The following is a 20,253-nucleotide window of genomic DNA, read 5'->3' as shown; positions in this document are numbered from 1 at the left end:
AACCCAGAGAACAATAAAGACCATTACTATAATTTCCAGCTAGGCAAAGCTATTACCAAAGCCAAAGCTTTGGCTGAAATCACTAATGGTACCATGGTTCAGAAGTTTCTGCTCTCAGCTAGAATGTTTTATTTCACAACTGCAGAGGGCTGTGGATGCATGCCCTGCTGATACCTGTTATACAATGATGCACCCATTGCTTTGGCTTAAGCAATTGTTTAGACCTCTGGTCTGCATTTTGGCTACATTAAAATAACCTTCATTTGCCAGGTTTTTTCTCAGTGTAAGTGGAGTTTTTCCTGTCCCACATAAGCACTAGGCACTGGCTGCTTTCCTGATCCTGTCAGATGGGCACTGGCAATGGATCTTCCACTCTGTGTCATCCCAAAATAAATTCTGCCTGAGCGAGCTATAAATCAGTAGATGGTCTCTGAGGCACAGTGGCTCTGTGTTGCTCAGCCTACACTGATACAATGGAGGGCAGAGTGCCACAATCCAGCTGTTGAGATATGAATAAACTACAAGGAATTATGTACAGACAAATTTAAATACTGCTGACTTAGGGGAAATAAAATCACTGAAGCACTGAACAATGCTGGCAGGCTTGAAGCCAAAATCACATTTGCTTTTTGTTCTGCTCTGACATGGGGTGTAATTGGGTTACAATGACAATATTGAAATAATCTTTTTTTTTAAGGTGAAGAACACAGAAACACTTCTGACGGTGGTCAGTACCATGTGAACAGCAGTAATTGTTCATCAAGAATCAGACAGAATCACAGAATCATTGAATATGCTGAGTTGGAAGGGACCCATCAGCATCATTGAATCCAGCTGCTGGCCCTGCAGAGGACACCACAAGAGTCACACCATGTGCCTAAGAGCATTGTCCAAACACTGCTTGAACTCTCTCAGGCTTGGTGCTGTAACCACTTCCTTGGGGAACCAGTTCCACTGCCCAAGCACCTTCTGGGTGAAGAACCTTTTCCTGATATCCAACCTAAACCTCTTCTGACACAGCTTCAGGCCATTCCCTTGGGTCCTGTCACTGGTCACCAGAGAGAAGGGATCACTGCCCGCCTCTCTCCCCCCTCATGAGGTCTCTCCTCAGTCTCCACTCCTGCAGGTGTAACAATCCAAGTGAACTCAGCTGCTCGTACAGCTTCCCCTCCATGTCTTTCATATGGTCCCTCCTTCACCATCTTCATAGCTCCCATTTGAGTGCTCTCTAATAGCTCAATATCTTCATATTGTGGTGCCCAATACTCAAGATGAGGCTGCCCCAGTTCAGAGCAGAGCAAGACAATCCCCTCCCTTGCCTGGCTGGTGATGCTGTCCCTGATGTCCCCCAGCACAGGGCTGGCCCTCCTGGCTGCCAGGGCACTGCTGGCTCATGTTCACCTTGCCACTGACCAGGGCCCCCAGGTCCCTTTCCACGGTGCTGTTTTCCATCATCTCATTCCTCAGTCTGCCCACAACCAGTTTGACCAACCCTGACTGTGACTGTGACTGTGACTGGTCTTCCAGACACTCAGGTAGCCACTGGTCATTACAGTCAAGGTCATTACTGTTTACTCCAGCAAAATACTAAAAACAATTAAAAAAAAAGATATCCTCCAGAATGGGTGTCCAAATCTTTTTTTTTTCTTTTTAATATTTTTTTTAAAATTTGGATTAGGCAACAAAGAAAATAGTAAAACATCCAAAATTTATAAATTAGTTTACCAGTGGTGGATGCCCCAAACTTTCTAAAGGGAAATATGAACTGAAAGCATTTCCCCCCACCTTGAGGATGGGTCTGTGGTTGGTCCCAGAGCCTCTCTGGGCTGGTCCTCCTTGCCTCTCCCTTTTCCCTACCCCTGGGCTACAGCCCTTCAGTGGGGAGTTGTGCAGCACAGGCAGCTGGCACAGCTCCCTGGGATAAGCAGGAGAGCAACAGATGGCTGACACAGAAAATAGTGCTGCGACTGGAAAGGAATTTCATCATTTCAAAGCCTTTGTCCTTTACAGTGCTAGGAATGGATTTGGAAGATAGTTGCAATTCTATTTTTGGTTGTCTGGTTTGGGGACTCTTGGTTTTGCCAATCTCACATAGCACCAGGCACTGTCTGCAGGAGCCAAGGCAGGTCCAGCTGTATCATCTCTTGGAGCCAATCCACCACTGCAAGTGACAAAGTATTTAACTTTGACATTTATTTGGCTCACGCTATCTTACCATTAACACACTTCTGGAGCCTCCTTGAGAGATACACAGAACAACCAAAATGCCTTTAAGACACCTGTTTCAGCCATAACATTTCATTAACTAAGGATGAGTTTCTGTCATCAGGCAACACTGGTCATTTCTTGGTGCCTACACCATGCCCTTGGCTCTCCAGCTTGTCAGACTGAGTGGCTCATCCTGGCTGCCTGGTGGCACTGCTTTTACCCTTGTCAGTACTTGCAGAAGGTGTTGAATTCCTACCTTCCTCTGCACAGCTATTATTTATTAATGTATTAGACCTTCTGTCACTATATATTCTTGGATTTAACTTTCAGTGAGACACACAGATATTCAGCCTGTTCAGCTAACCACCAAAAGTCAATAAAATGCTGCAACCTAAGGAGAGAGAGAAGTTGCACATTCAAGGGTCTGAATCAGTCCACCTGAAACCACAGTGGTGTATCTTTCCCAGTAGGTTTGGAATGGTGATTATCCCAAGAGAACTGGTAGGTGAGGGCAGGCTTCATCCTTTTAAGTGTTTAATCTCTTAGAGTCAGAAGGCTGTATATTAAAATGAAAGGTAAATAGATAAATATTTAAGAAGACTAGGAAGGATTCATTTAGATGCTTTGAAAGTGGTAGCAATGTTTTGCTAAGATGAGAAAGGAGCTGCTGGAGAGATATCTTGTTGGTTTGGGTTCGTTTTCCTGAGCAAAATGTTTTGGTTTGGTTTGTTGGTTTGTTTTTTTTCTGGGATAAACTCTGTATCTCTTTGTAGTGTACAGCGTGTCCTCAGGGTGGGATGGCACAAGCAAGAGATTAAAAAAAAAAAAAAAAAAAAAAAAAAAAAAAGCAGTGGGCAGTTAAAGATAAATTTCAAGGTCTTTTGGCACTGAAAAGCCTTAGAGGCAAAAAAACACATTAAACTGTCCTTTGTGTACATCCCAGGAGAATGTTTTCTCCTTTGGTGTGTTGAATCTGTGTTTACTCATGTATTAAAATTGCTGCTTGGTCTGCAGTGTAAAGATAACATAAAATGAATTCTAAATGCCAGATATAGGTTTACAGGCTGAGATGCTCTCTAGAGCTGTCATCACTTCTGAGTTGTGGTTGTGATGGGATGTAATGTTTTATGCTCTGCAGCTTCTGGACAAAGCCGAGGCTAAAGGGATTTAGAGAAACCGACCAACAGATTCAGGCTAGGAGACTGCTAGAGAAACACACAGCAAGAAATGAGGACTTGCCAAGGAAGAGAAAACGTCCAGAGGAGGAAGATTACAAATGTAGACTACCACCTTGCAAAGTTCATCCTGCCTTGCTGTGTTAAAACCTTGGCTATAGACTGGAGCTCATGGGGACTTGGGGACCAACAGGAGTGGGTTCCAGACTGTCATAGAGGGGGGGAGCAAGTCACAGCTCTCAGGGAGGCAGAAACTGGTCTGTTCCTTCAGAAAGGTCACAGCAGCCACTGTACACTAGATGTTGTTTTACCTCTGTATTCATAGTGCCAGAATCACTTCGGTGGGATGGAGAAAGGTCAGTCTCAGAACACAATGACACTCAAGGGTGGCTGTCTTTGATGTGGCCTTACATAACCAAAAGTAACTCAACTTTCCTTGTGATGAAGTTATCTGTGATGTTGTTGCCAGTATCCCCTTTTACATACTCAGCCTAGGAGTCTGCAGGACTGGAGAAATTAACTTGTCCCCAAGGACGTCCTTCTGCTTTGTCTAACAGGCCATGTCCCAGAGATGATTTTTACCCCATCTCTTGGGAGGATAAGTGCTCCTGGAAGTGGGACAGGAGCTGTGGTCATCAAAACGGGCTGTGTTGGTGAATACCATTTGGGCCATGTGACATTTGGGGAGGGAGCAGTGGGGGAGAGGTCATTTCCCTTGCTGTGCATACACTTCCTCCTTGTGCTGTGAACCAGCGACTGCTTTATGGCAGGGTTTCATTTGTCATTAATGAACAGCATCTTTAGAAAATCCACCATGGTTGTCACCAAATAACACTGATCTAATAAATTCCTGCTTTTGGCTGTCAGACTTTGTGGCTGAAATCAGACACTAAGTGGGAACATGGGAAAGCAATAGATGGCTTCAGTTTAGGTTGCATAAAGAGACCAGTTGCTCTGTGAAAGCCCACCAGTCTGTGTTTGGTATTGACAGCATTAGTGCAAGGTAATTAATATTCCAAGATTGTAAACCTGCTCCAATTCAATAATATACCCTGCAAAGGAAATTACCAAGACATTGTTTCTTAATAACACTGAACAGGCATTTATGTTCTTAATGAATTTTTAGTACTACCCTCACAGTTCAGCACTGTCTCAACAAGCCTCCCTTAATTAAAGTTTCGTTAGCACAAGGAGTCCTTGAAATTTCCAGAAATATTGGCCTGTAACCTTTGAAAATTTGTACTTCCTGAAGTTTCCTTCAGCCAAACTCTTAATTTGTGCTGCATGCTGTGGCTGCCTGTGTAACTCAGGGGAAAGCAGCCCTAGGTGTGGTCTGACATCACCCAGGAGAATTGTGAAGATGATAGCAGAGTTAATTTACTGAGTTACTGTTAACACAGCTCCAGTAGAAACCTCATAATAGAAATGTTACCTCCCTTGTTTTGGATCCTGCCTCTGTGGAGTATTTCAGAACTATGGGAATCACAAGACCACTGCCAGACTGCACTGAGAAGGCTGTACATGAAGTTACCCCTCAGCTCTCTGTCTGCTAGAATAAATTACTGAGGCACAGTGCTTTAAGTATGCTTGCAGTCAGACATCAGACTGATACCAGAAAGCAAAAAAAAAAAAAAAAAAAATTGTGATTAGAGTCAAGCACTTTAAATTATTTTATATAAGTGTAACTGTAAAGCTTCTGGCCTGTATTTGTGTGGGACGACAATTTCAGTTCCTACTTGAGGTCTCTTCCTTGTCATCAGCAAGTAAACATCAGGCAGGTGAAGTAACCTTCTGTCAGTCTGTGGAAAGCAGCAGGGCATGCAGCACACAGAATTTAGGTATGTCTTCATCAGCAGTAGGGTTTAGATGTCTTGAACGTGGACATATTGAATAAATGTAGTTGTTTCATTTTGGCACCTTGGTCTATAGAAGCCAGGGTCTCACTCTGAATGTGGACCTATCTGTACACCACTCTAATGTCCTGTTCTTCCTTTCTTCCATCATTTCCTGCAAGACAGCAGAGATCTTACTCAGCTTCAGTCTTCTCACCACAAATACTTGCATTAAAGAAGATTGCAGAGACAGCATAACACTGAGCTTGCATAAGGATGCCTGCCACTTTCTGGCTTTAAATAGTTTTCAGGTCCCCTTAGCAACTGGGTTTTGCATGTGCAACAAAGTGCTTTTCATGAGTGCTAATCATTAGACATTAATGCCCATGCTGGAGAGTTAACACTGATGCCCTCTTCATGCTGCAGCTGTTTTTCAGAGATTTGCTCACATTATATGATTAGATCAAATGATCCTCTCTTTAACATTTCCTTGAGGGTGAATGGAAGATTTTACTTAAGAAATAATTTTTTTGTTTATTTTTCCTTTAGTTTGCTCTAGCTTTGAAAACAGACACAATTTCATATCAGCACTGATACTGATGGAAAACTTTGTTAGTTTGTGGTGGGATGCCATCCCACAAACCTGTGAAATGATGATCCCCATTGTTTATTGAATCACTGCATTTTAAATTCATTGTTTATTGAATCACCACATTTTAAATTAACATAAAGCTTCATCCACTTGTAAGTAGCTCTTTTCAGCATCTGGTGGCCTCCTTCGTTACTTATGGTAACTCCACTGTGTTGCCAGACAATTTGATCCAGGGCTTGATTTTGCCAAAAATAGCCTGAAACCTCTTATTTTTTTTAACACTCTTCTCCCTCCAGTTTAAGGTAAAATATTCTTTTCAGTCTTTAACTGTCAGTTTCCTCCTAGAACAACAACTGCTGAGGTTTTTTTTAGATAATTAGTTAATGGAGGCAAAGAGGAAAGCATACAATGCTATTTCATATTCTCCTACAAAGGGGCTATAAAGCATCTCAGGTTTTTAACCTTGACTTTGAAATGGCTTTGTAATTATGCTTTCTTAAGGCAGTAGGTTTTAAAGTCTGCTCATCACTGGCTGAGTGGGAGAAGGAATCTTGTCATTCATGATGGCTGATAACTCGCTTGCCAGATCAAAATTAAGAATAACCTTTCACCAGCAGCTCCAGCACAGACATCATCCTTTCTGACTTCTCAGTGGGTACCAATGAGATTACAGCCAGATTGCACATGACAAACCAAAAATATCCCCAGCAGTCTGTTAAAATTTAACTCCCCCAAAAGATTACATCCTCACAAGCTTTGCAGCTTGGTGTAGTTCAGCTGATCAATGGGAGCTGAATCATATGCTTTATTTTTTTCAAAGTTTTCAGAAATCTCAATTGGAAAATAATTTGTGCTGCAAACAGGGAATGATGTATCATGGTGCAACATCCAGCACAGATTGCATGGTAAAGTCTTTGCAGGATTAAAGCCCCAGGCCTTCAGAACTGACACTGTAAAATTCAAAACTAATTCTTCTAATAAAACCTTAGCTAAATCCTGTCAGCTTCCCTTCCCTGAGCCTTTAATTGCTCTAGTAGGTTTCTCCTGTTCTGTTGGAAAACACCTCAAACTAAAGCATTAGCTAAAGGCACCTCAATTTATCGCCTATATTCCAAGTTATTACAATGAACAATTTTTTTTACAGTTGTAAGATCTCTCTTTAAGGCTTCCTCCAGTCACCAGAGGCATAGGTACTCAGAACTGGTGGGGTAAAAATTCCTTAGCTGACAGCAGATAGGCTAAAAAAAAAAAAAAAAAGAAAACTTCAAAGAAGAATAATCAGCAACTTTGAACATCTTGAGTTCAGTGCACAGTGACAGTAGGTTTGGGGCCATCTTCCCCAAAGAGGGAAATTACCAGACATCAGAAGTGCTTAGGTCATTGAAGTGTGGAGATTTTCACATGAAAGAGTTTGGCTTTGGGTTTTGCTCTCTGCTGTCACCATTTCTCTGTGCCTACTATCTTTCATCATTGCACTGTTCTTTTCTTCCCTTCTTGGGCTCATGCTTTGAGCTCTGGTCTTTTAATGATTGAAGTCACCAAGAGTTTTGCCAGTAATTTCTATAAGCCTAAGATTATTTTTCTTTCATACTCTTTCTTAAGTTTCCCAAATGTTTCTTTCTAGGCTTCATTCCCCAAAGCACAGGTGTTCAGTCTGTCTCTTTTTCTTTTTTTTTTTTTTTGCTGAAGAGTAAAAACACTTAAAAAATCAATTAATAATTTTATTTGCCAGATTTCCTCAAGCATTCTGGGAAATTCTCTTTAGGATAGGGGTGAGAATCAAGGTAGTTTGGATTTCATCTCTCCTTGAAATAGCAAACCAATGCCTGTAAGATGTTTAGTTGCCAGAAAATAAATTCAGAATACACATGCACGTGCTCACTCCCACATACAAAGTTTCCCAAAAGTAATTTGGTATTCATGTTTAAAAAGAATTAAATAATTTCTTGTTGCTCACATCTAAGCCCTGTGAACAATGTATGCAGTTAAAGCTGCTAAATTAAACCTTCCTGACTCCATAATGCTGGTGCATCAAGCAGATGTGTTCCGGAGTACAACCCACTGCCTCGATATCTCCTGAATAGCTGCACATAAAGAGAGAACATTCATATAACACTGTCTATAAATATAGCAACCAGAATACGCTCCAGAGAGGTTGTGAGGGCTCCAAAGTTAAGTTTAGTTTGAGGTTTTGAGCTCAAAACGGAGCTAAAACTGATGTTATAATGATTGAATATGCTTTCCAGATTTAACATCTTTACAACCCTATTTAATTTCCAGTAATATTTTTAGCTCACATGAAAAGATGTTCTCCCTATTCATCAAAAATTATTTTAAAACTGACAGGAGGAAAATTAAGTTACTGATGTCTGCTTCCTTTATTTAGTACTTTTCACTTACATCCTGTGCTCACACATCAGTTTCTTATATTGGTTCCGTGAACCAGGGAGAAGAGCTGGTCAGTAAAATTGAAGGAAGTGTAGGAAAATAGAATAGGGATATAGATGTGCATCTTGGACCTGGAGTTATACTGAGGAAGTTTGGTGATGATACTGAATTGGAAGGAGCTATTGACTCCCTTGAGGGCAGAGAGACCTCAGCAAATCAGATACATGGATAATCACCAACCACATCAAGTTTAGCAAGGGCAGGTTCTGGATTCTGCACCTGGGATGGGGCAATCCTGGATGTGTGGATAGACTGGGGAATGAGAGGCTGGAAAGCAGCACCGTGGAAAGGGACCTGGGCGCCCTGGTCTGTGGTGAGTTGACCATGAGCCAGCAGTGCCCTGGCAGCCAGGAGGGCCAGCCCTGTGCTGGGGAACATCAGGGACAGCATCACCAGCCAGGCAAGGGAGGGATTGTCCTGCTCTGCTCTGCACTGGGGCCTCACCTGCAGTCCTGTGTGCTGGTTTGGGTGACACAATAAAAAACCCCACAATAAGTGATTAGAGAGCATCCAGAGGAGGCCATGATGTGCTGAAGGGCCTTGAGGTGAAGCCATAAAAGATGTAGCTAAGGTCACTTGGATTTTTCAGCCTGGAGAAGAGGAGACTGCAGGGACACCCCATTGCAGTTACAACTTCCTCATGAGGGGAAAAGGAGGAGCAGACACTGATCTCTTCTCTCTGGTGACCTGTGACAGGAGCCAAGGGAATGGCCTGGAGTTGTGTCAGGGCAGGTTTAGGCTGGATATCAGGAAAAGGTTCTTTACCCAGAGGGTGCTTGGGCACTGGAACAGCTCCCCAGGGAAGTGCTCACAGCCCCAAGCCTGAGAGAGTTCAAGGAGCACTTGGACAATGCTCTTGGGCACATGGTGTGATTGTCATGGTGCCCTGTGCAAGGCCAGCAGCTGGATTCAATGATGCTGATGGGTCCCTTCCAACTCAGCATATTCTATGATTCTCTGATCTTTCTGGATTTATTTCAATTGTCTTCCACTGCATGTGCAGGAGTTACAACCCCTTTTGCACGTCTGACCATTCATGGTCAGGCTCCAAGATATGAAGATTCTCTTTCATTGCAAAGGACCAACAGCTTTAGTCACATGCAGTTACATAAAATTAAGTATTTTCTGCAGATGATATCAGAGACAATCTACTTATGCACTGCATTCACCAGAACAATGACAGTTACCTCCACAATGAGCCTGAAGCATTGAAAAATGGAAAAGGCCTGTACTGAGAACCAAGCATTTCAAGAGTGAGACACTAATTGTTTCCTGCTATAATAAAACAACTCCCAGATTAGCCTAAGAAATAGACGATGCCTTATGTTCTAGGAAAAAGAAAAGAAAATATCCAGGCCTAAGCCAATGCTTGATGCCAGAGTGAAATGCAGAAATATCCCTCCCTGGTGCCAAATCTGCTGCTTGGCTTAAATCAGACTATGGAAGCAAGATGTAAAAGTGTGTCGTCCTGTGCATCAAAGACTTCCTGGATTTTATTGCACTTCTGCTCAAGCTGTCATTACTTTCCTTAAATGGTGGCCTTTGTATATATACTGCTTCTAAGAAACAAAAAATACAAATATAGAACAGGTTTCAGTTAGATGTAGAAATACCTGAGCCTTCTTTAACTAGGCTACAATGATAATGGGAGCAGATTAACTGTGAAAACCCGGGATTTTGTGCCATCATATTAATTAATTGCTTCTTAGTATAAAAAATTAACCCATTCCACTTTAGCTACATTTGTCTTAATGCCCTTGATAGACTCATTAATCCTGCCAGTCTCATACTAAAACACTGTACAATTAAGTTAGAGGTACTAACAAGTACCTGTGATAGTATGGCTTGCTGTTTTACCAGATTTGGTTCTTCAGCTTCAAAGTAAGGTTTTAAGGTTATGTGTACACAAACTTGTTCTCAGGGATCGCAGTTAATTTTTTTTTCCTCACTGGGATTGAAATCCCATCACATAGTAACTAGAGGGATGTCAATGTAAATTTCACAGCTTAGTGAAGACTGGTTCAATGATTCACTTGGCCTGAACTCCCCCTAAACCCAGTATTGCCAAGGTGATGAGATCCAGCCCACAAGGCTGACAGAAAGGTAGAGTTAAGGTTATCTGAATCTTTCCAGCTTAAGATTTCAAGTTTTCTCAGTTCCCATTGGGCACTAAACTTCTCTGACAGAGAAGAATTTGTCATCTTGCAGGTGGCGTGGATGAAGGGGAGATGAGGACCTGAGGGGGCAGGCAGGAGCATACAAACCACACCAATGCATGCTGACTCTAAAATAGGAACTGGTAGCACCCAAAGGCATAGTGATATGTTTCATATATACCTAAGAAATAAATGTGGATTTTTATGTGTGAATCTTAGAAAATTAATCTATACTTTATTTGTTCCCAGCTGAATGGAGGTAATTATGGAAATTCATCCATGCAAAAAATCTGATCTGATGCACTTCTACCTTATCAATTAGGAGCATTTTGTGACTCCAATCTAGCTAACTTGCTGTACCATAAAAGCAAGTGGAGAGGAGCCAATAACCCCTGAATTCAATCTGGTTTTAGCTGTTATTTCTTGTTTCTTCTTTTATGATCTGACTCATGAAGTTTGGATCTGTGGGCCATCAACTGACTGATTGGGATTACTGCTAAATTAGCCGATGAAGTCATTGCTGGATCTAATGGTTGCCATTTAAACCCTGCTTCTGAGCAGATAATGGAAAGGTTAATGCTGTAATAAAGGATGAAGAGACAGGCATGTGCAATGTATTCCCTGCTCTGTAAATTAGGGCACTAATAAAAAAAACCTGTGCTGGAAATAAATAAACAGATTGAAATGGATAAATAAATAAATAGAACAGAAAAATGAAACTACTTCTGGAGGTGAGAAAACCTTTCTATATGACTGTATCCTCCAACATAAAGAACTTCCACATAAATTAAATAATTATAGAAAGAACAAAAGTGACTTGAGTTTAAGCAGTGGAGCAAGGTTGAAAGATGCAACAGAATGCACAAAATGAGGACTGCATTATTAATTTCTACTGTGCAGGCTCAAGGGAAAAGCTGCTCCTGCTTTTGTGCACTGTGTGACATTTCTTGCATAAAGATAGTGACTCAAAATTCCTGGCGAAACAATATCTGTGTTTGAAACATTTCACACACTTTTGTATTCTTCTGTCCTGTGAAGGGAAGAACATAATGATCCATGCTGGAAGAAGGAGCACAAGTTCTCTCAAGGTTCTGACGAGTGAAATGTTTCTTAGTCTGCCCCATAACTCCAGTAATGGTGTGTGCAGAACTTAATTACATGCTTTCTATTGTGGGCATGTTGAATCACTTGTGTTAGAGAACAGCATCCACAGCCACATTATATCTGTTTAATGTACACCTAAAGCAAGCACCTTGAGATGTATCTGATAGCCTTACAAGCAATCTGAGTACAACCATGTGCTTGTTTTTAAAATGTCACAACGACCAAAATAGTGCCAGTAATTTAATGTGAAGCATTCACCATAAAACCCTTTCAAATTTTGTTCTTGTGAGTAATTAGCTTTGTCATTAAACTTACCACAGCATCCCCAGAATTCAAATTACTTGAAAACTAGTAGTTACCAGGTCTTATAATTTTACTGGTGTTTCGGCCCTTGGTTTTTTTGTTTTGTTTTGTTTTCTTTTGTTTTGTTTCTGTTTTGTCTTTTTCCCCCCTGTTTCTGGGGGTTTTTTTGTTGTTGGTTTTTTGTTTTGTTTTGTTGTTGTTGTTGTTTTTTGTTTGTTTTGTTTTGTTTTATTTTGTTTTTGTTTTCCAGCTAGTTATAAACTCTCCTTCACAGGAGAAACTAAACTTTTTATCTTTGGAAACTCTTACTTTTATAGTTGTCTTCTCTGTGAAAAACCAATCGAAGTCATCCACACTTGAGTGTAAAAATGGTATGAGGAGGCATTTCTAAGAACAAATCATTATTAATTTTGGCTCCCAGATGAACTGCCTGAGACTGGCTCCTTAATTTCCTGTTTAAAAAGAATATGGACTACTTGAGGACAGACCAGAATTCTGAAACTATTTGGGACTACTGCTGCTGGTAAGCAATAGAACAATCAATGTACAGTCAGTCATGAACCTGTTGATCAAGACTACTCAGAAAACACCCCTGAAACAGAGCCTGTGAGATAAATAATCAGTGTTGAGAACAATTTCAAGCCACATTATACCAAATGCAAATGTATAGCAAGTGCTGTAGATAACCAAGGGTAAGATCCCTATTTAATCACAGAATTGATTTACTGGAGGGATTATTTGAGTCAGTAGGTCTTTCACCAAGGAAAGAGTTGAAGCCTAGTGTTCATTAACTAATGTTTTCTGTAGCCACATGGCAAATGTAGCTCCCTATCCCTGGACATGTCCTGGTGGGATGTAAAGGGAGAAAAACCTGACTTTTCACACCCTTTAGATACCTGTGTCAACCATCATGGTTATCTGAGGGGTCAATAAAAACCTAGGCCTGAAATTCATCCCTCTGCAACAGTCTTAATTTTACAGATAAAGGGAAAAGCTCTATGTGCCTAATGCAAACCTTCCCCATCACCCCAGTATCCAGAACTGGCAGAGGTGCTGCAAACTGTGAGCAGAACACCAGTATTGTTACTTTCTGCTCCAGACTTTCTGTTTCTGTTCACCTGCATGAGATGAGATTCAAGGCATGATTTGGATATTCAAATCAAGCACCCAAATATCTGTGTGTGTACAGATGATTTAAGTGTCTGCTGTCCCACTAATGTAGCTGGTACTGCCTGTGGAGCTGAGGGCTGTTCAGCTCACTGAGTGAGCTTTACTGGCTGGCTGGCTGGTCACATCTGTCATGCTATACCTGAAAATGGATTTAACTCTCCACTCTTATTGATTCAGTATTATGCTGACACTCTCTGCACTGATAACACAACAGAAGAAAGTAGCAAAACTTGAATTAAGAATAGGAGTTCCTTTTCCTATAGATGTCAAGTAATAGGAAAGTTATGTCAAGACTGTGTCTCACTGTGCCTAGTATTCCCCTGTTACAGACAACTTTCCTTCTGTAAAATGAGCTGTTCCATCTAGGAGACACACAAAGATTAATGGTTTTTGAGGATACAAACATGTTAGTCCTAACAGAGTTTCTTATCACAGATTTAACTGTTTTGCTAGCTTGTATTCTGCATGCAGGACTTCTTATTACTGCATTTTTTTCTATTTTTCTAAATGTACTTTACATATGCTGCCATTTCAATTTACTTATTCAACTCAATAGATTTCTTTCTTCAAATAAAAACAAAAATATCTCCTTCCATATTGCCATTTTTCCCTGAAGGTTTGATAGAATTGTCATTGTTTGAACCTGTCAGGTTAAACAGGGATAATGAAATCTGAGACATTAACGAGCCAGTTGAGCTAAAGGGCCATCATACATTGTGTTGAGAAGCATTGTTGAAGATGCTGGTGAAACATTTCAGGAATAAAATTGGACAGGTCTGGAAAAGACTGATAACCTTCTCCAAAGCCCTCAACGTCAGGCATCAAATGAAATGTTACATGCTTACAGATGATCGTTCTGAATTTTGAATGCTGATTAATTGTTTATGGTAATGCAAACCAGCAAAAATACTTTAAAAGAGCATCAGATTTACATAGGTACAAATACTGTGTGCTAATGATACCATTCCATTGCATAAATCCAAGTCCTGATGATACAATGACCTCCGAAGAGCTTACCCAAAGGTCACCTCCATTGAGGTTGTGAATCATTTGCCATGCTAACACAACTCATCATTTGCTAATGAATGTGAACTGGAGATGGGAAAGGAGCACAAAAAACTTATCTGCACACCACACTTCAGCTGTTGCTGTGCTGGTCTCAATGCTCCATCAGCACCATGGGTCTGCAGCTGAGACCCTTCAATGCTCTGTCCTGTGGAGATGCAGATCTTACAGAAATTCCACATAACACAGCCCATGTAAGCACCATTGCTGAAAAACTTAAAAGTTATTGACATAGTCTCATCAGTTTAAAGGCAAGATGTTGAAAAAAACCACTATTAAAAAAAGATTTTATCTTTAAACCACTGATCATCCCCCTCACATTTCTATCCAGATGACATATCTCATCATGCATTAAACCATGGAGGCAGCAGCTGACATTTTACGGTCAAAATCCACTTTTTGTCCCTCTTTTATCTTCCCAACAAATAGATATAAAAAAAAAAATCCTACTGTTCATATAGAACTATCAGAAGGCCTCAAATATATTTTGAAAGTCATGTATTAAAGGTATTAAAAGACAGAAGACCTGTGGCAGTGGTTAGATTGGTGTGAGGCTGAGTTACAGGGAGGGATTTCATTTCTGCACTGAGAGAAAGGGACTGGCATCAAGCATTTGGCCATTTGGGGAAGGTGTGACTGGGCTGTTCCCAATATGTTCCCACACTGTGCTCAAGGCCAGAACTCTGACACCATTCTTGGTTGGTATAATGGAGCCATCTCCTTCAAAAAACAAAAAAATTGGGACTTGGGTCACATGCATCAAGTGCACTGTGAGACTCCATACAGGGCTGGAATTATGGAACAGAACCTAGGGGAAGAACATCTGTTCCCCCATGGAGCAGCAGCACGAGAGTGGATTTGTATCGTGGTGTCCATCATTACTGGATAAAGCCCATCCCTTGGATCAGACTGAGATAAGGCTCCTACACTGATATGCTTAAAAATGACTATTTTATCTGAGATAATCTAGAGCCTCTGAGACATCTCCAGTTCTGTTCTAGGGAGATACTTAAGAATATTCTGCATTCAGTTGCCTTCCCCTGGCTTCCAGCTAATGCCATTCTCTGGGGTATTATGCTGGAAATGAGCCAGAGCTGTGAATCCTTGTCTGACTGATCATCAATGCCAAACTACTGCTATGGAGCACAAAGCAAAGGTGAAGAGTCTGGTGTAAGAAAAGATTTATAGGAACAGCATCAAGTCAAACTGGATAAAAAATCTGGTTTAATTTCCAGTGAAATTTGGTCTATTAGCACAGTATTTTGCCTGTGTCAATTTGTGTATTCCAAGAAAAAGCATTCCTCTACACCACCACTGCTTTTTATCCATAGCTTCTGTACCATGAAGTTCAGTCCTTGCATCTTTAGCACAGATCCTTTCTCCTCTTCTTCTCTCCCTGTGGATAAAGTGAGGCAGATCATCTTCTTTGCATTCTACACAACAAGAAATCCTTCCCTGATTGATTGGAGTGAATTTGTTTGCAGCACCACTGGATCTGTGAATGGGTCATAGTCTACAGACCACATTGTAAGAAAAGCTGACATGCAGAGTTGTCAAATAATCTAAGTTGCAGTAATGACTCTGAATTCTTCACTTATAGAAAAATTTCAGAAAGTCTTCATGGATTTAAAAAACCCCAACAACTGGATAGTTCATGGCAAAGACCTTTGTCTGATTTTCTCCAGGTCAGGCAGTGATTAAACACTATGTGGAAAAGATTTATCTTCCACTCTAGCTTCAATACTTCATGCTTCTAGCTGGAAAGCCCTGAGTAAAGTGACACATGGGTGTCATAAGCACAACTGTGACCACGTCAAGTGCAAAATGATAGGGCTCACTTGGAGTTAATGCCAGAAAATCCAGAGATCCTACCTAACCTGAGAAAACTGAGCCATATGTCTGGCTCCACAGAAGCTGCATTACCAGGACACCCTTCATTGCCCATAATGGAAAACCCACTGAACAACAGCATACCTGGATCTGGAGTGTACTGGCAGTGTTGTTGTGGGTCATGTGCAGCCATGCACCTCTTCCTTACACAGCTGCAAAACTTTGGCCAGGCTAAAAAGTCCATTGGGAATGGCACCATACAGCTTTTCTTTTCAATGTCCCACTCCAGGTGAGAATTGAGATCCTTGCAGAAAGTACTCATGTTCTCATGTAAGGGTGACTCTGTGATGAGTTTGAGAAGGCACAGGCAAAGAAAATGCACTCCCAGCTGAAACTTGTTTTTCCAATTGGCAATCCCACATGGTTGAAGTGCTACATTGGATTGGAATTATTGGCATTTTTTGAAGGCATGGGGTTTGCAATGTATGGTCAAAAGTAGGAAAAAACCACCAACCATCAATACTCCCAAATGGGTTGAAGTCTTGCATAAAAAACAAAGATTCTCTTTTCAGTTCATTGTAAGAATCTGTCTGACCACCAAATTACTTTTATCAATTTCCTACCTAGTAACTGTATTAGACTACAGAAGCTTTTTCTGGACAGTACTGCTTTCACATTAGAAATTCACTTTCAGGTATGACACTTTTGGAGGACCTAATATATTTGATGTGTGTTCCTGCAAGAAAAAGGAGTTTGGTCAGGTGGAAGAAAGGGTGGGTGGGCTCTTTGGGTTTTTGTTTGTTTTCTCTGTCTGCTACAGTCTTTTGATCTTCACTGATTTCAAATGGGAAGGTAGAAAATATCACAACACTGTGTTCAATCAAGGCAGAAGTCACAACTGTGGGTTCAGAAGTTACTCTCCTTTGTGCTTTTTTGAGATTTCTGAAACTTTATTCAGAAGGTATAACTCATTCCTCTCCTTTCTAAAGAAACAAGGAAGGGTTTGTGGGGAAGATCAGTGTATGTCCCTGTGAGACATCCTGAATCTTGTGTACCCCTGAGATTTTGTCATGTTTGGAAGTAGACTCCTAGATCTTTTGTCCCCCTGGACACAGCAGTCTTGGTGATATTTAAAAAGGTATTTTCCTAGAATTTTTACTCAAGATGTTTAAGCACTGATAGTCTTGCTAGTCTTACCTTAGGCTCTTTCTATGATCTAAATTCACTTTTTACAGAGTTTGCTGAAGTCTGGGCACTTGACTACTCAATTACAGGCTGTCTTTCAAAGGTCCAGCACTTTATTTTTCAAAATTTAACAGAAACAAATGTAGGAATCTTAAGGTTTACCCTCAAATGGCTTCACACAAGTTTTTAAATGTATTTTGGAGAATGCCCTGTCAGAAGTATTTCTGCAACTCATTTGATTTGCAGGTTTTGCAGCTGGGGTTGCTGGGTGATGTGGTTTGGCTCTGTGCTCTCCCTGCTCTTCTGCACTGCATGGCTCACCATGTTCCACAGTCTGTGTGTCTCAACTCAATTAGCAGCTTGCTGCCAGCCAGAGATAAGCCCATGGATAGGCATTCTGGTCATGGCAGATAAAAGCCCCAAACAATAGTTCAGTCCTATGTCCTTCACTTAATGTAAAAATAGAATTTAAAACCACTAATGAAGCAATTCAGGATATTTAATTGCAAGTCAGAAGCTTTTCCATCCTTATTCAAGCTGCAGGGGAATAGGAGACATCTAACCCCTTGGTAGCTAATGCTGTCATTGCCTCTCCTTTGCTCCTGCCATCTGTCCCCCACTCAGTCACCCATGTGAGAAGATGCCTTGGTCTCTTCCAGTAATGTACATATGCCAGGAATTTTGGAGCACTTTTAACACTTGTCCCAGGAGGGAAATCTTGGTATATGACTCTTGTCTTCTAAGCTGAGAGAGCACAGGCAGGGAAACATAGTGCTCTGGGCTGCTTTGAAGTTTCATACCAGCAAACCTTGGAAATGTGTCAGGCCATTCTTCTGAAAGAAGAAAATACAGATTGATGGTGTCTTTGCTGTCTGGCACTGCTGACCCAAAATGTACCAGCGTGCAAGAATCTCTAAGAAAGGTGGCAATGGTGGTCAACAGGGCTTAGAAGAATATAGTTTTCAGGACTGGGCCTGAAAAAAAGAAAGACAAGGGAACTTTATCATGGTTTGGCTGGTACATGGAGGAGAGGGGAGAGGAACCATCTGATATAAAAGCTGCTCTTTAATACCCTAAATGTCCTGCTGTGAAACACAGCTTTCCTCGCCCTGATCTTGATTTTAAAAGTTTTCCAAACTCATGGAAACAGCAGTGAATCTCATTCAGAGATATTCCTGCCAGTGAGAGCCCAAGGTCATCAAAAGCCTGGCATGAGTAAGGGTTTGGGCTTTTCTGCCTCAGCTTCCTACTGTGCCAGGAACAATGTCTGTCACTTCTGTCACCAATGAACAAGTGTCATTCTGAGCTACCACCTCATCACCTGCCAGGTCAGTTGTATGCCACTTAGACTAGTGCTCTTTTGGGGTCTTTCCTTACTTCCTAGGGTCTCCCTCAGCATCATATGGAGGACTTTTTTCTGCTTGTACCATCACAGCAGAGCAAAAGTGCAATACAGCTTACTGAGCATGGCATCTCTACCCTGTCCTTGCTGTATAATGGCACTGAGACAGGGATTTCAACAGGGAGCTCTGTGTGTGCACGCAGGGAAATCCATGGATGCAAAGAGAGGAACCTTAGAATGTCCCTTCTGCAGGAATTGTTGATTTTTCTCTTCTCTTCCAGGACTTCCACTAAGTTTCTCAGTGTTTTTCCCTGCACCCTCTGCCCTTTTGTAGCCTCACAAAATGTTTGGATTTTTCCTGTCACCCTTATCTCAGTACTGATCTCTGGCCTATTGCTTGGAAGTGCAGAGATTCAAGAATCTAAATATTAAACACTGAGTATTCCTGAGTCTGTGGAAATCAGGCATGCATTCCCTTCTCTCTGAAAAGCTGTTCTCAAATATTTGGTAATGTCATTTTTTTTAGCATTAAAAACCCTGACTCAAGTTTCTCATTAGCAATCATAAAGCGATCAGTGCAAGATACTGCAGATGTTCTGTGAAAAATGAAGTTTGGAAGAAGAGAAAAAGATGGTGGGTAGGAATATAGAGCAACTGAAAGAACTGTGAGAAAAGATGAATTTTTAATCCTTATGGGTAAAAGCCAATATCTGAAGAAAATAAGGTTTTTCCAATACGAAATTTGGGAAACTGTGTGGGAATCATAGTTTAGAACCATATTGCTTTGGATACCCTAAACCAAAAATTTAGCAGAACACTGTCAGATTTTCCTTACATATCACAATCTTAGAGAATTCCATTAGCATTTACCAGGTGGCAGAGCATAATGAAACCAGAGCACAAGCTTTAAGGGAAGAAAATAAAATACCAAATGAAGCAAAGCAGAAAAATCTAAGATTCATAAGAAAATTTGGAGACAGAAAAGTCCCAATGTCTTGCAAGAAGTGGTATTGAAGATGAGAGAGCAAATAGAAATCTCTGCACTGTTGTACTGGGGTGATTTCTTACTAGTAACTGTTCATTTAGAGACTAGAGGCTTTCTTATCCAAAGACTGGATTATAATTTTGTAACCAGGTTCCTTGACCACATGTAGATGTGATACCTATATTTACAGCAAGGGATTTCAGAAAAACCTGGTCATGTAGGACTGCTGTGGCTAGCTGGCTAACTATTTCAGTAGCAAAAATGTATAAAGATTATGAAGAGGTAGTGTTTATAATTACATCCAAACCACGGATAAACATAAGGGGTGGCATTCAGCTAATTTACACAGTAAACCTCTCCATAGAAGCTCATAATCAGTCTTACAGTTAAAGAGCAGAAATATCCTCTGTAGGTGCTCCTGACCAGCTTGAGCTATTTGCTTTAAATCAACCTGAGCTTTACACCAAAAGCACAAGTTCCTATCTATTAACCTCGCTGAGACTTAACATTTTGTCCCACAGCACAAAAATTTGTCAAAATGACACCAGATGGAAATGTAGTTTGGCCTGCCTATGACAGATCTAGTGCTCAAAACAGCTTCATAGAGAAGCTGTTTTGGAATAGATTAAAGACAAATTCCTGCAGGATCTGCTCCTACAATTTTGAAGGAAGGGATGATGAACAGGAAGCATGATGAGCAGATGTATATATAAAACGCATAAATGTTCTCAGCTAGATCTGCATACATCTATTGGCTTCAAATTAAAAGATATGGAAGAAAAACTCAAAGAATGGGGAATATTAAAATAAGTAAAAATTTACCAAACAAAACAATTTGTGATGTTCATACAAGAAACA

At 40.9% G+C, this 20,253-nt stretch overlaps 1 protein-coding gene across 5 annotated transcripts in view; it reads left to right on the top strand.

Annotated features, from left to right (window-relative positions):
* Positions 1 to 20,253, top strand: part of KCNQ3 (potassium voltage-gated channel subfamily Q member 3) — a 193,119-nt gene that overhangs the window by 131,015 nt on the left and 41,851 nt on the right. Inside the window, exon 1 of one of the 5 annotated variants that reach the window (XM_088179420.1) lies at positions 12,271 to 12,341. The exons of the other annotated variants lie outside the window; for them this stretch is intronic. Within the exon in view, the coding sequence (XP_088035546.1) occupies positions 12,286 to 12,341 (56 nt within the window). The 5' untranslated portion in view covers positions 12,271 to 12,285. Of the gene's footprint in view, positions 1 to 12,270; positions 12,342 to 20,253 lie in introns of those variants that run through there. 5 annotated transcript variants of the gene reach the window in all.

Source organism: Sturnus vulgaris, chromosome 1 (assembly GCF_052056855.1).
Source record: "Sturnus vulgaris isolate bStuVul1 chromosome 1, bStuVul1.hap1, whole genome shotgun sequence".
Lineage (NCBI taxonomy): Eukaryota > Metazoa > Chordata > Aves > Passeriformes > Sturnidae > Sturnus > Sturnus vulgaris.
This window is presented reverse-complemented; position numbering and strand designations above follow the sequence as displayed.